The 13,518-nt window shown below is 38.9% G+C and overlaps 1 protein-coding gene across 3 annotated transcripts; it reads right to left on the bottom strand.

Moving 5' to 3' along the window:
- Positions 1-712: 712 nt before the first annotated feature.
- On the bottom strand, positions 713-8,599 carry spartb (spartin b). 3 transcript variants are annotated; one of them, XM_082503557.1, is made up of 9 exons: positions 8,322-8,491; positions 7,018-7,843; positions 5,065-5,262; positions 4,005-4,164; positions 3,675-3,869; positions 3,424-3,582; positions 2,787-2,877; positions 2,554-2,600; positions 713-1,802 (listed from the first exon to the last, which is right to left on the bottom strand). In XM_082503557.1, exons 2-9 carry the CDS (start codon positions 7,837-7,839, stop codon positions 1,696-1,698), a joined length of 1,779 nt encoding a protein of 592 aa, XP_082359683.1. In that variant the 5' UTR covers positions 7,840-7,843; positions 8,322-8,491; the 3' UTR covers positions 713-1,695. The 3 variants fall into 3 exon arrangements, with proteins under 3 accessions (XP_082359683.1, XP_082359682.1, XP_082359681.1); XM_082503556.1 differs by lacking the exons at positions 2,554-2,600; positions 8,322-8,491 and adding an exon at positions 8,498-8,599; XM_082503555.1 differs by lacking the exon at positions 2,554-2,600.
- Positions 8,600-13,518: the final 4,919 nt, after the last annotated feature.

The following is a 13,518-nucleotide window of genomic DNA, read 5'->3' as shown; positions in this document are numbered from 1 at the left end:
ACAAACATTAATGGAAATGCAGTATATTTTAATTTGTTAAATTCTGACAAGCTTGAACCTCAGTACTTATGAACATCTTTTTTCCTTTTCAAAGTGCCTAAAGATAAAGTTTAAAACTGGTTCTTTGCCTGTAGAGACAACATTGGTTCATCCCTCGAGTTGGAAGCCTTTTTATTGCATGAATGTTGCTTATCAATGTTAAGCACAAAACATTTCTTTTGTACTTAAATTTTGTGTTAAGTAGCTTTGAACATTCCTCTAAAAATTGTCAGGTACAAGAACTGGACTGAAAATGGTTGAAAAGCAGCCAATATCTGAAAAAGGTTTGGAATATTTCCAGGAAGCCTGGAGAACTACTGGTCAAGACCACTTTAATAACTAAATAAAAATGACAACGTCTGGCTCCTTGCAAGCAAAAGTAACTAAGGGGCTGGCTCAAGGCTTTTTCACAAATCTCTTTGTACCTGCACTTAATTTTACCTCGTGTTTAGCTGGTATTAAAGAAGAAAACTAATCTGGATCACCCATTCAGGAGACATGAATGTACATGGTTAAATTAAGCTTGATTGAATGGTCGCCACTAGGTGGAGGTACTAGGCTCATAGTTCACACTTAACTTCCCTAACTCCTGAGGAATTAAAAGTAATTGACTGCACTCGCAAATATGCACTTCTGCTGGCACAAAATATTTACTTTAGACTCCTAAGGATGCTTCATTTAGTCTTCATCTTTATTGAGTAATTCAGCTGGGAACAAAATCTCAATGTGCAACTAGAGGCCATTTAAACATTACAAATACTCTTCGGGATATTTGTTTACATATTACAGTGAATTTTTTATGAAATACAATAAGCCACATTTAAAAATAACATGGCTACAACTAAGTCGAAAATACAGAAGCAAGCCCTGCAGACTGGAGCACAACATCTTTTAGACTCCTGAGATGCATTTACATCTTACTGGTTACTGATTGAGTATAGAGAGACTACATACTTGTCCCGAATCTGTTGTGTTTTAGTCAAATTTTGGAGCTTGAAATGTTAATTTTTAATATTATCATTTGATATTTGAAGGCACAGTTAGAAGCAGAGATAACTTGACATTTTCAACACCATAGTGAAACAGTACAGCTGGTATTACTTTGGTCTTAAATATATGTGAAAGTAAATATGCACACATATATTTCATCATCTTTTGTTTAAAACACATTTGCTATTATGGGAAACACACAAATGCATATTAAATAATTATGTCTCTATTCAAGAACAAAGCTTTCTTCATACAAACAGCAGTGTTAAACAGTTCAAAATGAATTAAATGTTATGTAGGATATTGTATCATTTATAATTAATCTTTTGGTGTGTATTATATAATTTTCAGGTCCTTCACATTTAGGTCCAATCTTCCTGTATTACATAAATATTAAAGTGCAAGTTCCAAGCAGTATCAAACTATAGGATATGAATATAATCAGTAGTTACCTTGTAAATCTAGAACCAGTTTTATAAATAAAGAATATTAAATATAGAATGATTTAATAGAAATTACAAATTTTGTTTTAAGGCATTGCTGTGGGAATGAGGCAGGACACTACCAGCTATTTCTCCAACTTCTCCACTTGAGTCCCATTTTCAGGTTTTTTCTGAATCTTGTAGTCTTCCAAAAGTGCTTGCGCTGTGTGCCTGCCAGTCCTTTTCACCACAGCTTTGATCCCCAGGTTGTCAACATTGAAGGCAGTGATACCGACATTAATGGCAGAATTGACAGCGTGGTCTGTGGCTTGTCCTGCCGCTGCTCCGTACCTTCAGAGTCAGATTGAGTGAGAGGTCAGAGCGAGAGGCGGGGAGAAGAGGGTATGGGAAGAATTAATTAATATGTAGTGCAAAGACTGTAAAGATGCCATCATGCGTCGAGTGAATTTCTGTGAGGGAGTGAGGGTTGCAAGTGCATGCAAGTGTGCAATCTGGAATAAATACATTTGTTTGCCAGAATATTGGCAATTTTACCCAATTGGAAGCAGATGGGAAGATCTTTTTTGGCCAATTTCATTTACAAATTCTAACCAAATCAACTTGTATTGACACATGCATGCAAAAACAAAGCAAATGTAATACTGTAGAGTCCAGCTTAGTGATTTCCCAGGAATGCCTAACGAAGCCAAAACGTATTCAAAGAAAGAAACAGTACGGCAGATTTCCATCATTATAAGAACATTTTAAGAATTTCCCTCCTGAAACCAGTTTTTAACTCTGATGTGAAGATATCTGATAACCATTTTGCAGAATTTCTTAGAACACGAGAACCCGTTGAGGCAGGCAGGATGAAAATACTGTCAATTATAACATTTCCTTCAGAAACACTGTTAGAAATCAATGGAATCACTTAAAGAGGCCCCGTAATCCAAATTGGCACACAAGAAAAGGGAGTGAACTGGTACAGCATAGGGCTGAAGAGTGCTTTGTTAAAGAGAACAAAAAAACCCAGAAGCTTGTGTTATGTGCACAATTAGAAGTGAAAAGCATTAAACAGTTGTGGAGAATCAGGAAAAATTACACTTTGTCTCATTAGGAGTGTCAGAGTTGTTTTGTAGACCCCTAAATCTGCAAAGCAAATTGAAGAGAGTGAGTGCACTTTTGGTTTTTGCTTACACAATGTATGCAGTCATTTACAACATACACATCAAAAACCCGTCTCCCGAGCAGTGCTGATCAAAAAATTGCATATGTGCACATTCAAGCAGTGACAGTAGTCAGAAGTAATTAAACTATATTTATTTAATTTCTTACTTGTGTTTTACGGTGGTCACTGTTTCTGAAGCTACACTTGTAGCTATGTCCTTTGCTGCTACTTCCAAACCTGTCCACATGGTTGCAAATCCTGGGAAAACACAAGAGTATTATTTGTATGTGTTTGTAAGGGTAGATACATTTATGCAAAGGGCGTAATAATGAAATACATCAGATTCAGACTGGACAAAATTCCCTTGAAGCGTGTTTTTAACGGTAACATTTCCAGAATAGCTGCTATTTTACACAGCAGACATTCAAGCTGAATTTTGGGAAAGAGGGCAAAGTCAGAGGGTGCCAAACCTGGTGAAAAGGATGTGGTGGTCAATGCAGGAAAAGCAAAACAAAAAATGCTTTTTTATCATGCTCTCTGCCAGTGCATGACAATACACAGCACAGCTGAGGTGTTTTAATCTGAATACTATCCTCTACACACTTGTCATAGAAGAGCTCTTATTTATTTATTTTTTTTTAATTTCTGGTCATGTGACAAATGACCAAAAGGTCTTTTCAAAAACGTCTGTGTATATATAAAAGTACAAACAAATAAAAAAATATGGTTTTTAATAAAAAACAAACAAACCCAAAAAAAACAAAAAAAATGTTTTAAAGAATATAAAGTGAAAATTAACTTTACCTTGCACACCACTTGCAGCCACCACCATGGCTCCATCAATGTTGGAACGCCCATCTTTATCCTTCTTCATAGACTCTGGGATCAGCTTGCCTCCGTGTTTTTTCACATGTGGAGCCAACTCTCGACCCACGCAGCTAGCAACAGAACACACGCCATCCACTGCAGTAAGAAAGCATTAGTAAATTATAAGTTCACTGCCAAATTAACACTCAAGGACAGTAAAAAATGCTGACTGAAGATGACTTAATGACCTAGAAACTGGCTGACTTTGACAGCTCCTCCTGTAGCTTGCTTGGCAACATGGAGGCCTTTTGTGACTGTGGGGCTGACGGGGGTGGGTTTGTCCTCTGGAGTGATATGTTCTCTGAGTTTAGCTGCCCCTTTGTGAATGGCTATGCCTGTGTACTCAGCTCCTTTGACCAGTCCCCAGCTTAGCCAGGATGCACCTGACAGGATCACACAGGGCAGACAGCGTTAGTGATCATTAGTGAGGACTGCTGACCTATATTCATAAACAATCCAATTCCAAACTCCTAACTTTGTAAAACAATGATATTAAAAACTTAAGAGACACTGCTTACCTGTCAGGATCCCGCTTGCCACCTTTTCACTCCATTCAGGTAAAGTCTTTTCCTCTTCAGTCTCTGCTGGAGTCTCTGCAGGAGCCTCTGCTGGTTGCTCAGGTGTATCAACAGACACCTTCTGGCTGAGATTAATGGTATCTGCAGCTTCTTCTGGAGCCTGATCATAGAGACACATTGGTTAGCCAGTGCAGAATGAAGACAGACAGTGTGGGATGAAAATAAATACTTTGGACAACTTGTGGAAGCTGCACACATCTACAGATGTTCGTCTCCCAGTAACCCCCCAATGCACACAATGCATCCTCTCATTCTGCACTCCTCATTACAATGCGCTATTTGTTTGCTCTCAAACAGACTGCCATTTTAAAAACATCTCTCTGCTGTAACGAAAGATTTGAGCTAAAAATCTCTGGTATACTATTAGACTGAATAATAAAGAAATAAAAAAAAAAATGCTTACTTTCTGATGTGATATCACCTCCATTTGACAAGATAATTAGGCTGTGTGCATTCATTAAAAATGACCTTGCCTGGTGTCACTCCAATCAAAATGACACCTCCATCATGGCTAAACTGGCACTTGTCTTTCAGCTGAAGCTCTAAGGTTCTAACTGCTGCAGATAAGAGCATTATAACTGATTAATTCTCCTCACCTGCCTGAGTCAAATCCCCACAATGCTGAGGCAGGGGTAATTTGGGGAGGGCTGCTAGATCAGAAATAAGCAGCAGCAAGAGTTTCATTGCAAGCCAACAATACAGCAGAGTGCAGCATCAAAAGTGTTGTTTGTGTAAGAATCAACAAAACAATTAAACTGGAATTTAAAAAATCTGAAGTTGGGAAAGTTTAGATTTTCTAGTTTAAAAAAAATAATCTTGTTATTTCTTTAAACACAGAAATCAAATACAGCATGATCTCTGTTTGGGGATATATTTAGCCACAGACTCTACTGTTTGGGAAACACAGGCCTTACAGCCTGGTCTCTGTTTGCAATTGTTTGCCAGATAATACCAAATATTTCATGCTGTTGCAGATCTAACCACAGTGAAACACACTGACCTGAACCCTCAGATCTGTCATCTGGGACAACAGGTCCTGAAACAGTCCTCTGTCTGTAGCAGGGAGCTCAGAGGACAAAACCACTCCCACATAATACCCTGGAGCTGGTGCCATCATGTCCGGAAACATAAACACACCAGTGTTACAGAGTAACACTGGAGAGTTCATGGCCATGAGAGGGTACAGCCAGTCACACACCTGCCAGGATCAAAAGAAAGTGAAGAAAATGCAACAAATGGAAAATGTGATTAAAAACAAATCAAAACAGGTATACTATGATATGAAATGATGTGTGTAATATAGTATAGTAAGTGAATTGAGGTGAAAGTTACATTTAACAGGAGAAAGAAGTCTGCAGACATTTTGTTTTACTAGAAGTTTTCAAAAGTAACCTTGAATGAATCCTGGTTTTACAAATGGTGCTTCTGCACAACACAGTGAGACAAACTAGAGTACACAGTCATCCTGTGATTGCTGCATGTCTAACAAGATTACAGAGCATAACTGTGTAAGCTGGGTTTACGTAATTACTTGCACTCATGTGAATCACTGATGTCACACACTTTCAATAACACCTGGGAAATCCCCCACTAAATAGGCAAATTTTAGTCTCATGACACTAGTGGCATGAAAGGCAAATGTAATCATAACAAATAATCCTGAATAGGTTAGAGACATTTGGTGTTATTGATTTAGTCTCTTAATAAAGAGCTTAAGCTGTCTACATACCTCCAAACCCTTTCTTATCTTATCATTGACTGGTTGCGGTGTTGACCTGTACAAATCCAACTTGGCAGTTCAAAACACCTCACAACCTTTGATTTCACTGCATCATTGGTTTGTATTAAGCAACTTATTTCATGTCAAAAGAAAAAGAAAAATCTGGAAAGCATCTCAAACTACATCATGCTCATCTGAAGATTCACAACCCATGTGATATGTTAAAAAATTCCCCCCCCCCAATAAAAAAAACAAAAACAACCAAAAAACACAAAAAACCCCATTACCAAATAACAGTGTTTTATTTATTTTTGTGACTAACAATTTCATGTTAATATGTGATTCTACACATTTTACGAAACAGGTGGTGCAGTGGCTAGCACTATTGCCTCACAGCAAAAAGGTCCTGAGTTCGACTCCACCATTTTGCTGTGTTGAGTTTGCATGTTCTCCAAGTGTTTGTGTGGGTACTCTAGCTTCCTAGAAGATTCTGGTTTTTAATTTGGCTTTAAGTGCACATCCTCATTCAATTTACAGGTAAAGGTCAAGGTTTTCATCTTTAAAGGTCTTTGAGATATTAATGTTCAAACACTGCTTTAGTTTTAAATGTGTAAAAACAAACAAACACACACACACACAAAAAAAAAACCCCCACCTCCTACTAAAAAAAACTTTATACTTTTTCATTTATATTAAAATACATTTAGATACACCTGTCAGTTTGGGAGCTGCATGCCCATCTAGCTCCTAGCTACTGTCATTTTCTTTTTAAAACGGAAAATTAAGTTCACACATCATCTTGGCATAGTGCACATGCCTACACATATGAACACTCCAAATAACTTCATTTCTTTTTCTGAATATTGTCACCTGTGCCCCAAATCTGATTCATGTCTGGGATTCCGCCGAGGATGACATCATAGCCATTAACCTACCTACTGGGACTAGGGCATTAGGTAAACAACCCTCACATGACTCTGTCCTTAGGAAGGAGGGACATTGATCTTTAACCGGCCTATGTCCCTCTGCTGATGACTCACTGTAATGCGGATATTAAGAAATTGAGCAAACATCTTATGAAATCGGGTAAAGGGACACAAAAAAGAAAAGGAGGAAGAGAATTGATAACATATTTTTTGAGTGATTGCTTAACACCACATGAATGTATAATTTTAAAATAACAAAGTAAAAAGATATATATATAAATAAATAAAATAATTTTTCCCCTCTCACCTGCAGAAATGCTGGTGGTCGATTAGGCACTCTGTCTGAGTGATCGCTGGTAAACCTCACCAGCCGCAGGTAGCCGGGGTATGAGGGAGCGCTCACTTGCCCCTCAGGTGTGACAAAAAATATCTGCACACCGTTGGGAATGTACAGCAGCTCCTCTCCATCTTCACCTATGCTCTGAGGGGAAGGTGTCGAGTTAGATGTATGACTGTAGAACTCTTCCCCGACCAATGACATCTCCCCTGAATCTGTTCCATATGAGACTGATATGTGACCATCGGCTGCCTGAGGAGAGTAGGCTGGAGGCTGTTCGGCAGGAACCGCAGAGGGTCTGGTAGGTGAGAGGGGTAGACCCACTCCTCCGCTTGGAGGCAAACCTCCTACAGCTCTAGCTGGCTGACCATTAGCAGAAGGAATGTCTGGTGGAGGCGGCCGTACTGGCTTCTCTGTGGTGGGAAGTCCTGGGTAGAGACCTTTTGCAGAAATGCTTGTTGCATCAGGGGCAGATACTGCAGATTCAGGGTCAGAGCTGGTCTCTAGTATGGCCATGCGGGTGGTGATGTTGTTCAGGGTCTCCTGCATCTTCTGCTGCATCTGCCTTGCTGATTCCCAGGAGTTGCCAACACACTCTTCCCCCTTCGAAGGTACACTGATAGCCCTAAGAAGGTGCTGTCGTCCTTTTTTGTAGAGCTCCAGGGCCTGACTCTTGTCTCTGGCTTCATCTGCAGTGAGTCCTTTATTGATGCACTCGAAGGCCCTTTCATAGCCATCTTTGATCACTTGAAGTCTGGCATTATCAAATGCATCTTGTTTAGCTTTCTCCATTGCTCTGAAACAAGACAATTGGTAAATTTCTATTAAGTACAGCACATGCAGGGAAATGATTATCTTGGCTAGACTTTGAAATGGCTAAAGGTTATTCAAATGATATTTTACTGCTTACTTAACTTCGACCCCAAACTTGATCACAAGTACAAGTCACTTAGAAGTGAAACGCATCGCGCAAATGGCCCTCTTGGTCTTTCTAGATCACATGTTACCTGGTTTATTTTCGTTACGTACGTCAGTGTTACTGGTTTAAAACGATCCACTAAAACAGGCTTTAAACACACTAATCCTCGTGTTAAACTTGCTAACACAGATCAACAAGAGCTAACATCTGCGTTCGGACAAAGTCAGGAGCTATGCCACGATTTTAGTGTACCGACAGCAACATATATATATAACACGTGAAGTCGTAATTAGTGATAACTACTAGCTGTCAGCTAGCTCCAACTCACCTAATAGCGAATGATATTAGCTCTTACCTTAGAGAGCGGAAAAACACCAAAGAACAGCTTATTAATTGGCCTGCTAACGTTCCTCCTAGCTAGCAAAGAGTGATAACTTCAATCGGCAACCTGAGTAAATAAACTAGACTTCGCTGCTGGACGACTCCCTAAAGTAAAGGAGAGCCTAGTGGTGTCACGAGGTCATTACTGACCTTTCAAAGCAAAAGTTCCACGACCGACCCGACGTGCCCAATACGATCACATGTCAGCCCCCTTTTAAAAAAATAGATACCGGAAGTAGTGAAACGCCACCTAAACTTGACAATTTTTGTAGTTCGTCACCATAACCACAAGAGGTCACTAAGCACCCATTCAAATAGCTTCTACTGATAAATGAACCATTTGAATAAGGGGACACTTCCATCTATTGGTCATAGTGAGCAACTGCAACAATTTATTTTCCATTAAATCAAATTTCAGTTCCATTAATATCAAGCAGAAATTATGCACTTATACACACTTCCATATAGATTCAAAAACGGTGACTGAATGATGCGGTGGCAGTGTAAATATATTTCTTAATATTAATAAAGAGACACCTTTTAGGACTTCTCATCAATAATGCAAACTAGCTGAACTTATGATAAAAAGCAAGTTCACAATGCAGCATTTTCAACAGTCTCAAGCCATGCTAAGGTTTTTGTTTTGTTTGTTTGTTTTTAAAAAATATATTTATAATTTTTTTCTTTGAAGCTATTAACCAAATTTTGGGGAAATCTTGGATGATTCACTATGAATGCAGAAAATTCTAATTTTGATCTGACATGCAATGCCATCAGGTAAGCATGTGGCTGACAATATGTTGATTTTTCAGCATCGCAGTATCCCAGACATGCTGCCATTACAGTGATATTTTACTGTTGCAAAGGTAAGCCAAGAAGGAGACAGAGATCTCTAGTTTGACCTGGAGACCCTGTGTTTCTTACACTTTTCAACAACCAGTATGTATCTGTTGATTGCATCACCCTAAATCACAACAGTGGTCATTAACTGGTACAGCAGTCTTAGTCATGGTGGCCATTGCTGGCCACAATCAATACAGAAAACAGCTGCAATAATGTTAAACATTAACAATAACAACAACAACAACAGATCAAGATAACTGGAATAGCTGTTATAACTCTGTAACTTAACACGTGAATGTCAGATGAACAGACCCATGAGTCTTTAAGCTAGTGGCTCCTCCCCTTAGCCGGCTACAATGCTTGTTTAGAAAAATGCACAATGGAGCACTATCGGTCATGGATTGGCCTCCCTGTAGCCTGGACCTTACAAGAAATCACAAGAACATTTGCCTGAGAGAGTTTGGGCTGTGCTGAAGAAGGTGGTCATGACCCTTGTGCTTGATGCCCAAACTCAAACTATGCACTGAAGATTGCATGCTATTCCTGTGTCTGCAGCTTACTCAAACTTGCTTCCATAATCCAAAGACATGCATGGGTTAGTTTAATAGGTGATCACCAATTAAAGTAACAAAATGGATATGTTTTCATTAATGTAACTCAAATGAATGTATTCAACAAAAAATTGAAAACAGATTCCTGAAAGCCTCTGTTAAACCTCAGAGGTCTGAGCTGACCTCGGGTCACCCAGCTGTTGAGAAAGCTGAAACATTAATCTGCTCAGTGACTGTATCCTGTTTACTGAACACTCACAGCAGCTGTGAAACTGAGGATTCTGTTTACCGGTGCTAAATCATTTTAATGTTCAGACGAACCGTTGACCGACTAGACAGAAAATTATGCTGGTTCATCAAAATGTTGATACAATTGTTGTAAAATATTTCCAGAGGAGAAGAAAGTGAGTCAGGCAGGACATGCCCACTTCTTGTTCGTTGTTCTTCTTTCAACACTCTGCAAATGGCTCATTGAAATTGCTAACACATGTTATTGAGCCCCCAAGGACAATAAGAAAATATCTACAAATCTACTGACGAAAAGAGAAGATTTGCTATGGATTTTAAAAACATGTCACGTTGGCCATAGACACCTTCAGTTACTAGATTTCAGATTTTTGAGACTGCACACCAGAGGGAGTCAAATCCTACCTCAAACATAGATTTTGAGTATGAGGTGGTGAAAACGGCACAGTTTTTATGTTGCTCTGAGTTCAATCTAATCAAAAACCTTTAGCATCCTTCATAGTTGAAACATTTAGTCTAATCATGGGAATGATTAGACATGCAGCTTGGTTCAAATGCGCCTCTAATGACTATGAAATTACCTAGCATGTCACCATCAAACAGCAGAAACCTACAGGCATTTTAAAAGCAATAAGAACAAATCAACATGCATAATTTACTAAGAATGAACTTTTTCTGAATCACTTGTGTTTTTGTTTTACTAGTCTGACTCTCATCAGTTTCTTAGCTGCTGTGACCCTGGAAAATAGCTCAACAAGTCTAATCTCCAGTTTGACAGATTCCCAGTATTCACTGAGCACAGATGCCAAAACACTGGGACCAGACTGGACATGCTCTTCACACATGTTGCGGTGTTAATCCAGTGCAGCTTTAGCTCACTATTTTGAACTCTGTCATGCCCGAGGGCAAGCTGATGTTCAAAGGATCTGAGCTCCAGTCCTTAACATATGAAGGTCATATTTTTTTTTTTTTTTTGATCAAGGTCTTTTTATTGAACAAAGAATTGCTTCCAACAACAATTATGGCAAAATTAACAAACAGTTGTGCCCCCACCCCCCCAGAACAGTGTAACTAAAACCCAGCCAGAGAGGAAAGGAGAGACAAAATAACATAAAATAAAATAAAGTTACAGATACAAAGTAAATAATAAAATAAATGAACAACAGCAAGAGAAAAAAAAAAAACCCCCACTCACACGCACATTAAGCAATAGTATCCAGACTTAATCTTTCAAAGTAAGTAAGAAAAGGTTGCCATGTGTCATAGAACCGCCGAACCGAACCTTTTACAGTGTAGCGGATCTTTTCCAGCTGAGTATAGTAAGATAAGATAAGATAAGATAACCTTTATTAGTCCCACACGTGGGAAATTTGTTTTGTCACAGCAGGAAGTGGACAGTGCAAAAGTTATGACGCAAAAATTAGAATACAATAAGAATAAATACATGACATCCTTAACCCATTGCCCATATACAGGTGGAAGTGGCTCTTTCCATTTCAATAATATCATTCTACGGGCCAAAAGAGTGCAGAAGGCCAGAAGATCAGAGTGTGATTTGGAAAGACTGGCATCACAAGGCGTCACTCCAAAAATAGCTATAAACGGGCAGGGTGCAATTGGAACACCAAATATGTTGGATATGGTTTCAAATATGCTTTTCCAAAAGCTACCCAGTTTTGGACACGCCCAGAACATGTGAAATAGGGAAGCAGGCTCTCGTTTGCACCGGTCACATGTGGGGTCAAACCCATCCTTGATTTTGCTCAGTCTAGTTTTAGACCAATGGAGACGGTGAACAACTTTGAACTGAATCACCACATGTTTAAGGCAAATAGATGATGAAGAAATGCTATTGATTATCTTGTGCCAAGTCTCATCTGTAATCCGTTGGCCAAGATCACTTCCCCATCGTTCCCTAAGTGATTGCAATGTGGACAGCCTAAAATTACTCAACAGCTCATAAACATCACTTATAACCCGCTTAGCATTTGGCTTAAAATCAAAAATATCATCCAAAAGGGATGGTGGTGGACAGGACGGAAAGCAGTCAGTATTAGAAGCAACAAAATTCCTGAGTTGTAGATACCTGAAAAAGTGTGACTGAGGGATCTTGAACTTGTTCACCAGCTGTTCAAATGAGGAAAAGATATTGTCCGTGAAAAGAGCAGCCATTGGCGTTATTCCCAGCTTTGTCCATATGTTAAATGCCTCGTCCGTCAAGGATGGGGAGAACATGCAATGTCTATGCAGTGGTGCATTAAGAGAGAGTTCAGTCTGTTTAAAGTGCCGTCTGAGCTGATACCATAACTTCAGTGAGTGGACAACAAGAGGATTCGTGGTGAAGCTGGAGATCGGTCTCGCCAGAGGTAATCTGGCACACAGCAAAGACACCAGGGAGGATTGACTCACCGATAGCCGCTCCAGTGTTACCCATGATGATGATAAATTATCATGGTCTTTCATCCAGTACAATAATGCTCTTATATTAGCTGCCCAGTAATAAAACAGAAAATTTGGGAGTGCCAAGCCTCCTGCGCTCCGCGGTCTTTGTAATACACTCTGTTTCAGCCTAGGTGGTTTTTTGTTCCAAATGAAGGAGGAGATTTGACTATTTAGATTATTAAAAAAAGACTTGGTTAAAAAAATTGGAAGACACTGAAAAAGATTGAAGGTCATATTTAATAAGAACTTTGTTCCTGTGTTTCTGTAAATTGTGCTCAAAGTGAATAAAAAAGAAATCTGTTTTTCATTCTCTTATTACCGAATTTGTTTTCTGAAGTTAGTTATAGTTTATTATTCATCTCATTGAATTGTACGTGCATCATACTCTGCTTCACTGTAGTTTTTGTCCAGTTGTGCTGAGTGCACTACAAACAGGTTGCCTGTCTTTACTTTGATTATATTACCAGATGGGGAAATTTTGAATTTGTTCTGCTTCACCGAGAGGTCGACTAATGTCTGTAGCTGGAACAGGCTGGTAAAACATGTCTTCTGTTGTTAAGGTTGGCCCACATATGAGCAACATATGTATGGGTCACCATTTTGGAAGAGTGATTTGCTTTAGAGCTATAGATCATGGATTTAGTTTGGTCACAGCAATGTTTTTTCTATGTGGACATCAGAATTGTCTTAATAATTCATTTTTGAACAGTTAAGAATTATCAAATGATAATGATAATTATTAAATTATCATTAGTGCAGCACAAACTAAAAGTTAGAGGTGGCATAACAGAGAGAGTATGACTGTTAGTCTTGCTGTTTATTCGCTGTTTTCGTGAAGAGTTGCAACATTAAGATTGGTTTTAACCAGAAACAGGTTATTTGAATTCTTTGTGTAAACAGACTTCAACATTTCAATACTCATGGAGCTACTGAAACACATGCACAATGATTAATGAGGAATTACATCCCAGCCAACACTCAAATGATATGCATGTGGGTTTCTGGCTTTGCTGATCCTCAATTATTCAAGTAACTTACATTCAGTAACCTGCTTTTTTGTGGAGTTTCAGTTTCGAGTTTATAAGATAA

The sequence above is a fragment of the Aulonocara stuartgranti genome (genome assembly GCF_965226115.1).
Source record: "Aulonocara stuartgranti genome assembly, chromosome: 14".
In the NCBI taxonomy this organism is placed as follows: domain Eukaryota; kingdom Metazoa; phylum Chordata; class Actinopteri; order Cichliformes; family Cichlidae; genus Aulonocara; species Aulonocara stuartgranti.
Note: the sequence above shows the minus strand (reverse complement) of the source record. Positions and strands in the feature narration are given on the sequence as shown.